Source organism: Echinops telfairi, unplaced genomic scaffold (assembly GCF_000313985.2).
Source record: "Echinops telfairi isolate 266 unplaced genomic scaffold, ASM31398v2 ScPeMD7_6;HRSCAF=24_0, whole genome shotgun sequence".
NCBI lineage: Eukaryota > Metazoa > Chordata > Mammalia > Afrosoricida > Tenrecidae > Echinops > Echinops telfairi.
Window position 1 is genome coordinate 9,252,937 of NW_022103902.1, and position 13,639 is coordinate 9,266,575.

Here is a 13,639-nt window from a genome sequence, read left to right on the forward strand (position 1 = left end):
GGTCTTCTTTTTGATGGTAGTGAAATCTCCCTTCCTGCTTTTGAGATGGCTCCTTTTGTACCCAGCAGGATGGCAAAATTGACTAATCCCCACCTTAGAGTTCTAAGTTTTTGCGATCACAATTAACCCTGTTAACAGTCACTCACAACTGACTCATAATCCTGTCAACTCACAGTATCTCCGCAGTCTGCCTTACCTAGGTCTGTCAGGTAAAGAGGACGTATATCCATTCTGCATGGTCCCACTCAGTTGTGAGTTGAAGTTACAGACTATGTCTAGATAAGACCTTGAAAAGTGGACATGATTTGGACATATTTCCTAAGATAAAGTATTAGAAATATTGTGGTCTTAACTTGTTTTTGTTAATTCACGAGAATTCTCTCCATTGTTTGCACGTAGGATCTTCTTAATAATTTTATCAAGACTTCTGAAAGTAATATCACGAGGCAGGCTATTTGCAGCTATCTAGATTGTGAGAGATCTTGTGAAGCTGACATTTTACAGAACACAACTTACAAGGTATGATAGTTAACAATTAACTGAGTATTTTTAAAAACATAATTATAAAAGTAAATTCAGGTAAAACATATTATAGTGCCGTTCTTAAAAATACTGTTTCAACAGACTATGTAATTTAAATGCAGTACTGATGCAGGCAAAGACTGGACTAAAAATACAGGCTTTTTGAGATTTTGTTGTAAAAGCATACAGAAAATATATCGACTTTCTCAAGTTACTGCCTTTTTGAACTAAGTTTTCTGACTTAAAAGGTAAAGTTAACTTACTAGTGAATTGCATAGGTTTTTCATGGCATGTGCCATTTTTAATGGTATCTAGGAAAAGAAGTTTAAAAAGTGACTTTTGGTTGTTTTTTCTACAGTTACATGAACTCCTATTTATAGCTCAACAGTTTGCTTTTATTTTTCAGGGATTTGTACAATTAATGTGCAGTAAAAGTTGCTGTATTTATTTTCATAAAATTTGTTGGAAACGGTTCAGAAATTTAAAATATCCAGGTGAAAATGATCAGGTATTGTATTTGCTTTTTCTTCTTAAATTTTACAACTGAACTTTTCCCTCTCTTTTGGCCCCATCTCTCTTCCAGGTTTCATTTTTCCCCTGATTATATATATCCCGCCCTCTTCCACTATCGCTTGTTCCTTTCCTCCTTATCCTCATTGCTAGTGTATTTCGTTCCATACCCTCATTTTTCAGCACCATTTATTAAACAACCCTTTCTAGAGGATATTTTATTAGTTGCTTTGTTCAATGACTTCCATGGGTTTGTTCCTTTCCAAATAGCAATATTGTTACCCATAGTCATATGAAGGACATAAAATCAAAGATTAGATTTGCTCAGTTAACACACAAAAAGGATAGTTATACTGTATATATTTTAAGACAGTTTAATTTTAGAAATAACAATATATTTTATTGTACTTAAAATATATTTGGCATTCTTATTATTTATGCAATAAATAAATTCAGTAATTATATCAATTACTCTTTAGTGACATTAAATTGGGTCTATATTGTTTGATTGTATGGTGTTACATTGTAAAGCAATTGTAGGATACTAGAATGAGCATTGGATTTGAAGTTGGGGGATCTGAGTTCAAGCCCAATTTGAGCCATTTCTCACGAAAGCCCCTCACCTCTTAATTTTTTTGAATGAGACTGATAATTTCTATGGGACTCATTGTTTATAACTATAAAGTTAGAATATTAGTACATACTTCATAGCGCTGTTGGAAGGATTAACAGATAAACTAGGTGAACTCACATTGTAAACTGTAAAGATTATTATATAAGACATTGTTGTTCACTGTGTTAAGCATTCTGTAAATACTTTTAATTGTAAGGGCATGTATTTCTTATTGAGCAATTTCAGAAAAAGAAGTAAAATAAATTCAATTCATTTCGACAGGGAAATGCCAAGGTCACAGTCAGCATAAAGACAAAACATTTTTTACTCTTCGCTCCTTAGAAATTCTCGTTGTCTCTTGGAGAAACTTAGTATTCCATTTTGTGCTCACTTGATTACATTTTATGTGCAGCCACGTTTCCTGGGGGCAGTGAGTCCAGTGTAGGCTGCGGTAGGGTACCTTGAAGATTTTGAAGTAGACATGACAAGGTAGAACAATGGAACCGTCCCTTTTATAAGAAATCGGTTGATGGATGAGATGCACTGTCTTTGAGCAGCTCTCAAATGCTTAATCACGCCTGTCAGTTTTCAGCTACTAACTTGCTTCTAATTATTTGTTGAAATGTAATCAGATTTGTACATCATGATTCATCTATTGCTCTATGTTTTCTACTTATGATCTTAGAATTTTAGTGGGAAAAAATGCTTGAAGGAAGAATGTGCTGGTGATATTGTAAGAATGCTAGAATGTGATATACCTGGGATTGTTAAAATTTTGGTGAGTATCTTTTTATTTTTCTTACTTTCTTTCACTCTAATGCAAATTTTACTGATACAGATTTGTGAGTTATAATACAGGATTCTCGTCCCATTTTCTGTGATGGTGACCCAACTCTAGCTTTTTTATTGTTTGGTTTATCTAAAGTCATATTTAGGTGGTCTTTAAGAATAATAAAGATTTAAAAATAGAGACAGAGAGAGGGAGAGAGAAGAGAAGCAGAGGTACAGCAAGTGGGAGAGTCTCTGGCTAAACAGAAACTAGAGACACAATTTCTGAGTAAAGGGTTTATTAAGGATGTTAACAAGTTGTCATACCAGTGAGAAATGCTCAGGGTACATAGTTGCTTACCAGAACTGGTCTACTAATGAGTGCCCAGAGGACATGCCACTCTGCTCCAATCCTCGACCTGAAGGTAATTAGCTCTGCTTTGGTGGGTCAGCAAGTCCAGCTACCCCAGTTAAGTGCCCAAAGACACCCCACTCTGCAAGTCAACCTCTTGCACAAAGGCAATCATCTTAACTTGCTCTGAGAGTTGAGAAGCCCATCATGCCATTCCATGCGGGGGTTCCCAGTTCTGCTACTGTTCCTCTGATAGGACCGCTGTCACCTGGATCTCGGAGGCTCACTGACTGCCCAGGTATCTTAGGTCCACAGGATGTGTTGCACTCCTGGCTCTTACTGATAGTGAGATCCTTCCTCCCGCTTCTGAGAGGGCTAATTTTATACCCAGCGGACTGCCACTCCAGGGCACCGTGCTCACAGTTACGCACAGGTGGATCCTGTTAGTATCTTCTCCCACCTTCGTACCAAACCCATGAAGGGAAAGCTTGTTTGGTGGAAGTTAGAGACTTTGGCTAGCAGAGCCACGTTAAATAATTCACTGTCCCTGTACTTTCTGAAAATCCTTTAGTCTTTAAGCATCATTCCGTGCAACTCGTTAATCTTGAAATGAAATATACAAGATTGAGCTTTAAATGAAACAAACACATATAGTAGCTGGTACTTAAAATGTAACCAAATAGTAACCATTTTATTTTTTGATGAGCTATCTGATTGAATTGTCAGTCTATACATAGAGTGAAAGTATGAGTAGAAATGCATCTGACCTATTTCTGTACTTTTAGGTGTACCATAGTTGTATTTCAGGTTTGACATTTAAGTCTTATATCATGTTTTTGCATCCGTGTAAATAATGTGAGCATACATAATTTACAGAGTATGCATAGGAAACCAAGGAACCAGAGGAATAACATAGTTTCTAAAAATATATAATGCATGCATTATTTTTATAAAAATAGAGGTTCGCTAAAACTGATTTTTACGGTGGGTGTTTGATCAGGATTTTTCTAGTGTGCACCCTATTCTGCTCTTTGCTCTGTATTCACTATGGCATCATTTCACCATCATTTGTTCAGAGGTTTAAGGTTAGGCAGTAACAACACAGAATCTTGAAAACTGACCTACATTAAGACTTTTCTCCCCCATCACTTGCAGTTTGAAGTTGTGAGAAAGGATGAATATGTAACCATTGAAAATTTAGGAGCGAGGTAAGCTTAACATATTTTTATCTGAACAAGTATTTATTTTTCAGCTGTTTCTTTTTGTCTGTTTCTGCCATTTGTTGAAGCTCTAATAATCTTAAAGGAAGGTATTGGGAATATGGAAAATTGTATTTAGTTAACCATTTTTCAGGCCACTGTGGTTGGATTAGATTCTAATGCAGGGACAGAGAAATTATATGAATACTTTTACCTTAAGAGGGAAAACGATCCTTACTTGAAAATAAAGAACATTCTGAAAGTTATTTAAATGAAATATTATGATATTGTGGGGTACCAGCCCCCACAATCGAATGGATCCAAGGGGTGGGTGTGTAATTGAGGGGTAAAATTAAAGAGACAAGAAAAAGCATGCAAGTGCTCACCGTAGCAGTCATGACTTCAGGGACTAGGTCCACGCAGAGAGAGAGGGAGTATATTTGCAACCAAGGCTTATAATAACTCTAAGGGGCGTGCAAGCCCCCCTAACTACAGGTAACCACAAACATAATAAAGTGGATTGTACCATAACCCTAAAAGTCCCTGAGTAAATAGTTGGAGTAACCTAACACCATTGCCCTGGGCAGGTGAGGGGCTATCAGCCATGTGCTTGTAAGAAGAGGTAACCTGACAGTAGCATTATTATGAGAGGATGTAGTGGGGATAAACATTAATTATGAGAATGTGATTGGAACTCACCTCCAAATCACAAGGATGAAGGCCTCCCTCTACCCCAGAAACCCAGCCCACCAGGCTTCTTAATCTATGAGAATAAGAGGATTCATCTGCATACACGCTCTTCCCATTTTCTGCTTCCAACAGATATATTTTCTCCAACTTTCAAAGCTCATTTAGAAGTGACAACAACAACAAAAACTCAAATTGCAAACCAAACCAACAGAAAACCTCATTCAGGCCTTACAATTAGGATTTCCATATTCTTAAATGAGAAAACTTTAGGCTACAGACAAAAATAAATTATATACTAGAAATTCACTGAGGTAGATTGCTACTATTGAAGTGAGAAGTTTCAGTATAAAAATTTCTCCTAATGTATTGGTCAGTGGGAGGTATATGAGAACTCTGTATTAGTGGCATAATTTTTCTGTAAATCTAAAGCTGCTAAAAAAAAGTCTCTTCAAATATTTAAACACAAAGTGTATCACTTTTCTGTTTGGACATCTTTCAGAGACTTCGGGTTGCTCTTACAATTTAAGTTAGAATTTCGTTTAGCAATCTTGTCCTCTGTTGAATTTATTAATGTCATTTCTTGAATAAGTCTTTTACTTGCATGTACAACTACACTTTATTGCTTTCTGTTTCTTGAGTTTTGCCTTCAGGCCTTGTTCAAGCCTCCAGCAGGCCTCACTTAGATTAGATTTGATGGTCCTATACAGTATTCCCTCTATATCTCCTATGAAAACATTTAATAAAAATGTATTCTACTTCCTTGTCTGTCTTCTCTATTTGGCTATAACCATCATGCAGACAAGAACTTTATCTTATTTGTAGTTTATAGCTGTGTCTCTGACTAACCAGTGCACAGACTCAAAGCAGCTCAGCTAAAAGCAAAGGATTCCTTCACTTTCTTCAACAGTTGTTCCCTGGCTTCAATTTTCTGATGCCATGTGTCAGTGAGACCTTAGATTTTCTCCCTCACTAGCGTTGATAGCCCTGGTAGCGACATAGTTATGTGTTTGGCCATTAATTAACCCCAAGGTCAGCAATTGAAATCATCAGCTGCTCAGTGGGAGAAAGAGGAAGCTTCCTACTCTTGCAAAGAAGCCCAGGTACAGTTATATTCTGTCTTACATGAGTTTGGGTTTGAAGGCTACAAGAGATGCAATTACTTCTTAGAGCTCCTTTCTTCTCCCTGAGCTCATACTCGCCGCCAGTCAGTCTGCTTTTCTTCATTCCCCAGTGCCTTTGAAGACTTTGTGCATTTTGTAATTTGCCCAAGTTTTATAGTTACAGTATGTATCAGTTCTCAAGGAGGGTCTTATTATGAAAAAATAGAAGAGTTCTATCAGGAGATGTTAGGAATGCATGATAAATTGATCATTTTGTCATTATTAAAATAAACATTTAAAGAGCGCACACAATATAAACACAGACTTTAACACACAATTGTACAGTAAACATCCAGGTAAAGATGTAGAATTTTGCCAGCATCCAGAAGCATGTTGCTCTGTGGCCCTCTCCCTGCGCAGACTTCTCTCCCTCGTTGCTGCTGATGTTTGGTGTCGTCAGGCGGATTTTAACCTTGAGCGACCCCATGTGACAGACTAGAATTATTCCACAGGATGTAAATATGGTTGGATTTAAATTTACCATTATTCTGTTAGCTTTCAACTTTCCTGTTTGTTATTTTTTAAAATTTATAATTCATTTAAAATATTTTTTTTCTTTTGTCTTAATTTTTTTAATGATTCTGGATTTTGTTGGAATTAGTGTAATGGCATTAGCTTAATATTTTTGTGCCCCCCCCCCTTTTTGATAATTTCTCTAGGAATTACAATGTATACTTTCAACTTACCCAAGTCTATTTTCAACCTAATATTTGAGGTTTTGGGTTTACTTCTCATTGTTTGTGTTGTTGTTCTGCATTATACTTATACTTATTTTATAAATGTTGTATTATATTGTGAATATAATTCTTAGAAATAGAATCTTTTCTTGTTTTTTAAATATTTTATTATAATATAAATACATGATGTAAATACATCACAAAGAGTTGTGTAATGTTAGTGCTACAGCCAGTTTTCTAACATTTTCTTTGTCAGAACATCCAGTGACATTAGCATCTCTTGTCCTCTGAATCTCCTCTGTCGTAACCCCAAGGAGCCATTGATCTAGTTGCTCCCTTTATAGATTTACATCTCCAAGATTTCATAAAAAGAAAATCATATAATCAGAAGAAAAACAAAAATCAATAAAATAGGACAGAAAAATCAGGGCTTTTGACTAAGTGCAAGCTCAAAATCCACTTATATTTCTGTTTTTATACGTCCCTGGCAGCATTATCAGGTTCTTGAAAAATAATATGAGTAGCATAGGGAGACATTTGATAATTCTATTAATAATATCCTTAATCTAGATAATGGCATAGAATTTAAAATACTAGTCTGAAAAGGAATTTGTACATGTACAGGAAGGCTTATTAGACTAAGATACTTGGAATGTTCACTTACACAAGTTGAAACTTCATTGACTGAATCAATCCTGCATAAGAAAACAATGGGGGTTAGACACAAGGCAAAACGTCTCAATAACGTTTATTCACTAAGGCAGAACTATACCTACAGAATTAATACATGTCACACACAGCAAAGAGAACATGGAAATGGCAAATGTGTGCTGGTTTTAGATTGCTAATTCTTGGACCACCACAAGAGAAAGATTTTGGACCCAGAGTTCAATTATATTAACATCCATGATGTTGGGATAGTAGTTACTTGAATTTTCCTGTGTCAAGCTTTATATACATGTATACATTTGTTCCTTTTTTTTAAAGCCAGTCAAATCATATTTGTTTCTTAATGCCCTTTTAACTCTCCATTATGTTTTATATCTTCTTACTACTTCATACAGCTGCAGCTCTTCCATTTTATTGTTGTAATTTTATTATCTAACTATACTAATGTATTTGTTGTTGAAAGATAAATAGGTTATTCTAATCTGGGCTAGAGCAGCAGGATCATTACAAATATTATGCCTATCTGCAGGTGCATATTTCTACAATATTTTCATAATCTTTATCTAGGAATAAAATTTCTATGCCATACCTTCAGCTTTATTAGAGCTATTAAACTGCTTTTCACAGTGTTTTCTAAAAACCAATTTATGCTCTCTAGAACAGTATAATAGAGTTGCTTTTACTCAGTCTCTCTGCCAAGTGATTGAGTTGTTGGCATTTAAAGTTTTTTTTCCAATATAGCTTATGGTTGGTAATGTTATAGCAGTGCTGGAGGTAAGATCAGTGAACCACAACAAAAGGAGGATTTGTCAACTCTTGAAATGTATATTCTGGTGTTGGTGTACCAATCCTCATGGTATGGTGGGCCAGCAGTTCAAAACCTCGAAAAAGATGAGCCTTTTTCCTCCTATAAAGGTTTAGACTCAGAAACCCACGGGGTCATTCTCTGTCTCAGTCTGTCTCATCAGAATCGAGTCAATGGCAGTGGGGTTGAGCTGAATCCAGTGTTGTTATTGTATAATCTGCACGGTCCGTGTGGGAAGATTTGTTTGGAAGTCTGCCACACGCTTTGGTTTATTGGTTTGTTTTTTCTTCCGCTTTGTGACCATATCTGATTTATGGTGTGAAGTCAATTTAGTAAATAGTGCTGTTCTTTTCCCGTACCTTTTTCTAATTGTATCTTTGTGCTGAGATGGGTTTTAGTTTAGCTTTTGGAATAGCTACCGGCAAGACCGTTCTGTGAAAGGAAAGTGAAATGGGTTTCCGGTTTGCTGGTGCCTGTGATGTACAGGTTTCTTTCTTTCAGTTTCCCTGCTACCAGATGGTCAGCATCACAAGTAGCCTCGTGTGAGAATTATGTTTTGTAAATCTGCCATCATTCTTTGCTGGGTACTTCTCCCAGCCAAGCATGTGTATGTTCCTATACTTCTCGCCTTTCCTTTCTGAGATCTGATACTTTCAGGCGGTTTTGCTTCTGAGACTTCTTTCCAAGGCCGTCTTATGCCTGCTTCCTTCCAGGAAGCACCACCTCCACCGTAGGCTTCTTTCGTCCGTAGAGCTTACGTGAAATCTCACAGTTGTCCGGTCAATTCCGAGTCACGGTGACCCTTGTGTTGGCAGAGTCAACCAGTCTGGGAGGGGTTTCAAAGCTGTGCCCTTTCACAAGCAGGTCATCAAGCCTTTCTTCTGAGGTGCTTCTGGGCGGGTTTGAACTGCCAGCCTTCCAGCTATTTGTTGAGTGCTTACCCATTTGCAGTTGAGCACTTAAATGTTTGTGCCACCCAAAGACTCAGTGAGCAATTATGCTTGCTTCTTAATTGCAGAGAAAAACAACATAAGGTTTCATTGTTGCTAGTTTCTGTATATCAGTGTTTACTCCTTTAACTTTTGAATTATTTCAAATAATAATTTAGAGACAGAAAAGAAAATGCTGTTATTTACCCAGACTGATGCCACAAATCTTGATTTATTTTAGCTAAATTGTCTCTAACTTAATTTTTTTTCTCTCACAGTTATAAAAAATTCATGTCTCTGAAAAGAAGTGAGACTGATAGGCAACCGAAGATCAGTTTAAATTTTAGTACAAAAGGTATTATTTTATTTTTTATGTCTCCTAATGAAAACTGTGTTAACATTGCCATTACAACCATGCCTGTATTTGATGCAGACTGATCTCTGGGAGAGAGATCTCAGCAGGTTCTCACTCACACACCGAGTTAGCATCCTATATAGCAGTGGTTCTTAACCTTCCTAATGCCGCGACCCTAATGCCGCCATGACCCTTTAATACAGTTCTTCATGTGTGGGGACCCCCAACCATAAAATTATTTTCATTGATAGTTCATAACTGTAATTTTGCTTCTGTTACGAATCATAATGTAAATATCTGATATGCAGGGTGTATTTTCATTGTTACAAATTGAACATAATTAAAGGATAGTGATTAATCACAAAACAATATGTAATTATATATTGTGAAATATTTATGTGTTTTCTGATGGTCTTAGACGACCCCTGTGAAAGGGTCGTTTGATCCCCGGGTTGAGAAGCGCTGCTGTAGAGAATCATGCTTGGTCCAGTGCATAGCTGAGGCTCACAGTGAGCTTGGGCTTCAGCAGAGGTTCCCTACTGCCTTCCCCTCTTGTTGTGTTCCTTTTGATAGAGCATGCAGGAGTGCAGCCTTACCTGCCAGGGATGAACTTTTGGATCTCAGGGACAACTAGGTTAGTCAGTTTCAATCTCTTTAGGGGTATGCTAGGGCATTCCAGCTGCCCCTCACTTGGAGACCCTATGGGTGACTGGCCCCTGGAAGGGTAGCTTAGAGGAGTTCTTCTTGCTGGGCGGAATGGAACTCTTTGATCCAGCAAGCTCCTTACTTGCCAAGTCATTTTCATGTCTCTTTTGTGTATGTCAAGGATAAAAAATAAAACTGCTTTTTGTGATGACCACATATTTTTCTCATTAAAAATATCATCAAATACCAAGTTCTGACTCCACTCTAATTTACTCCATTCTACTTTCCTCCTGTGGAGATACTATTAAACCAGAACAGTAACCAAATAGGTTAGTCTATTATGCCTTCTTACTTTTCTTGATGAAATAGCTGTATAGATGTGTATAGATATACTTTTTGTGTGGAGGTAAGAATATGGAGTTCATTAGATCACTGCTTCTCAAACTTTAATATGTGCTTGAGTCAGCTGATGGTTTCATTAGAAACCAGGTGCCGGTGCAGTAAGTCTGGGGTGAGTCCTGACATTTTGCATTTCTAAGAAGCAGGTTTGTTTGTAGGCAGTCCATGAACCACACTAGAGGAACAAGGCATTAGATAATTTAGTTCCTTGATTAGATTTGCATGGTCTCATATAGTCATTAGGATGTTATACATTGGGCTGCTAACCTCAAGGTCAGCAGTTTGAAACTATCAGCTGCTCACTGGGAGAAAGATGAGACTTTCTACTCACATAAAGAGTTACAGTCTCATAAACCTATAGGGTAGTTCTGCTTTTCCTGTAGGGTTGCTATGAGTCTGAATTGACTTAATGGCAATGAGTTTGGAATTTTGGTAGGCATGTGTGGCATTTAGTTAACATTTTAAAATCAGTAAAAATTTAAAAGTCTGATAAGCAGCTTGTCTATTGCTAAATACCTAGTGGATAGTGTCAACATAACATATTTCCAACATCACAGAAAGTTCTATTGGATAATGCTTATCCAGGTAAAGTATGATTACTATTAAACACCAGTGTTTGCCATTTTGGGAAGACTTTAAAATTTTCAAGATTTTGATGCTATTCGATTTTCAAAGCTCATTGACTTGAACTTGGATAACTGAACGACTCCTGTGGTGATTAGATCTTGTGATTAATTTTGCTTGGAAACATACTGTTTTTGTTGGGAGTTTTAGCAGTTAGCCAGACAATGTTTCATTGTGCACGGACTGTAGCAAAGCACACATTGTTGAATGTACTTCATTCTTTCAGAATAGTCCCTGTCCTACAGGAGCTAAGGATGCAATGAGAGAGACCACATTCAAAAAGAGAGAGAATTAATTCATAATGTCTTGCCTTTTCAAAATTTCTTTTCAGATGATGAAATGCCTATCTTCAAACTTGACTATAATTATTTCTATCATCTGCTTCATATAATTATTATTTCTGGTACTGACATTGTCCGACAAATATTTGATGAGGTTATGCCACCATCTCTTTTGAAAAAAAAGCTTCTCATACACAGAAATGTGCTGGAACCATACTACAACCATCTTTGGACCAATCACCCTTTGGGTGGAGCCTGGCATCTACTTTACCCCCCAAACAAGAAGCTACCAAAGTCCAGACAGTTTGATTTATACCTCCTATTAGCTCTCATAAAACATTTGAGTATATTCCCCGCTCCCCAAAAAGGCTGGAATATAGAACCACCATCCTCCGATCTCTCTAAGTCTGCAGACATCCTGAGGCTATGCAAGTACAGAGATATCCTCCTTAGTGAGATTTTGATGAATGGCCTCACTGAATCACAATTCAATTCAATTTGGAAAAAAGTTTCAGATATTCTTCTGCGTCTTGGGATGAAGCAAGAGGAAATTGACAAAGTGAAAGAGAATCCCATTGAGAATATCTCCCTTGATTACCATCAGCTGTCCATCTACCTAGGTATACCTGTACCAGAAATCATCCAGAGGATGTTATCCTGCTATCAGCAAGGTACAACATAATTTTTTACTTAATCCAATAAACCTTTACTGAGTGCCTACCAGGTGCTAAGGATGAGGGATTCAATGAGTTCACAGTCTTAGGACAAGGGGCTAATTGAGAAGCTAATAGAAAGGGTAGTGCTAGAGATAGTCCAGAAAGCTGTGGGAGACCCCAGCGCAAAGGAATCTGAGAAAGCTTCCTGGAAAGTATATTTAAGGATTTTTAAAAAAATGACTTGGAGAGAGAGCATAAAAAAAAAGAAAAGAAGTGACTTGGAGAGGCTCTCAGGTAAAGGAGATAGGGAAGGATAGTTCTTAGGTCAACAAAAACAATGGTGTAGAAAAGAAATATCCACCCTAATACAGGAAACAGAGAGTTTTGGTGTAACCGAGGCTAGATGAGAGTGTTTCATGGATAAAATACATTCATGAGGGTTTCTTTTGCCAGACTGAGAAGTTGTGCTTCCAGAAAAGAAAATGTGATTTTGACAGTTCCCAGACATCATCTGTTGATACAGGAGTAACATCAGACCTCCTCTCCCACATCTGCGATGAGCTGCTCCTGTCTCCTGGTGGAAAGTGGAGTTCAGCAATGCCAGCACACTGAAACCTTTGTTAGGCTATTTCAGGTGGCTTTTCCTGCTTCGAAGGTTTTTTAAATTATTCACACTACCACATAAGCAACTGACGCCTACACGGAGGTTACTGAACATGCAACTCTCCAGGTTTTAGTAATTGTTGAACTGGTCCACCTTTTCTTGGGAAATAATATCTTGGCTCCAATCTCAGTCCTTTTATTAAAACTCCGGGGTACCTTTGTGCTTTTGTCCTAGACCCTTAATGGCTTTCTTTGAACATAAAAAGAAAGAGAACTTATCAGAAGTTTTATGGGTGTTTTTTTTTTGTGCTTTGTTGTTTTCACTTACTATGTTAAGATTTAAAAAACAAAACAACTTAATAGAATAAAGGTAATATTTGGGAAAGGGCTCTCAGCCTTTTCTTATTGAGTTCAAGCCATTTCTGTCATCTCACTCAAGATTTGACTCTTGATTGGGTATTACCCCATAAAAGCGGTGTGAAGAAATTACTTGGTCAAGGAAGTTCTTTAGTTGAACATTTAATTGTGCTATGTTAGCACCTTATAGCTCCTCCATGAATCAGAATTGCACATCACTTTTATCTTTTGTTTTTCTTTTGTCAAATTAGTTTTTATACTTTTCAATTGTGTGTCTACTGATTTGATACCTATTTTCTCCATTAGATCTTCATGGTAGCAAAGGCTATATTTTCATTCTTCACGACTTCATTTGTGAGCCTAGCACCATGCCTGATATATGTGCTCCATAAATATTAATGGGAGGGGCAGGGAATGAGGCTACTTCAGGATGCAGAGCGGCTCAGATGGTTGACTTCGTGACCTTAGACTTTATAAACAGTAAAAAATTGCTGTTGGGTTTAAAGTGCTTATGCTCTAGGTATTATCTATTATGAACCATAAAATTTTTATTATTTTCCATTCTCTAGTCATGGCTGCATAACCTTTATTTTACAAAGTCAAGATTGTGTCTGTCTAAAGTGGATTGATGAATGAAGCTTGTCATTTTTAATGTTATGATTATACAGTATAAATTTTTCTTATTTCTTTAGTCTCAGTTAGATATATGATGGTTGCATTTGCAAATCTACATCTAAATGTTTTCTTTTTGTGCCATAGGAATTGCTCTGCATTCAATAACAGGATGTCATTGTAAGTGTATTTAAAAATAAAATTTTAAAACAA

At 36.9% G+C, this 13,639-nt stretch overlaps 1 protein-coding gene across 7 annotated transcripts in view; it reads left to right on the forward strand.

Annotated features, from left to right (window-relative positions):
* DZIP3 (DAZ interacting zinc finger protein 3) overlaps nt 1-13,639 on the forward strand; it is a 107,950-nt gene that overhangs the window by 59,945 nt on the left and 34,366 nt on the right. For 4 of the 7 annotated variants that reach the window (XM_004706463.2, XM_045286171.1, XM_045286169.1 and 1 more), the window contains exons 9-15: nt 400-519; nt 929-1,030; nt 2,331-2,423; nt 3,921-3,973; nt 9,173-9,249; nt 11,249-11,869; nt 13,574-13,606. In XM_004706463.2, coding sequence (XP_004706520.1) covers nt 400-519; nt 929-1,030; nt 2,331-2,423; nt 3,921-3,973; nt 9,173-9,249; nt 11,249-11,869; nt 13,574-13,606 — 1,099 coding nt within the window. The remainder of the gene's footprint in view (nt 1-399; nt 520-928; nt 1,031-2,330; nt 2,424-3,920; nt 3,974-9,172; nt 9,250-11,248; nt 11,870-13,573; nt 13,607-13,639) is intronic. The other 3 variants (XM_045286172.1, XM_045286173.1, XM_045286174.1) reach the window with 3 other exon arrangements.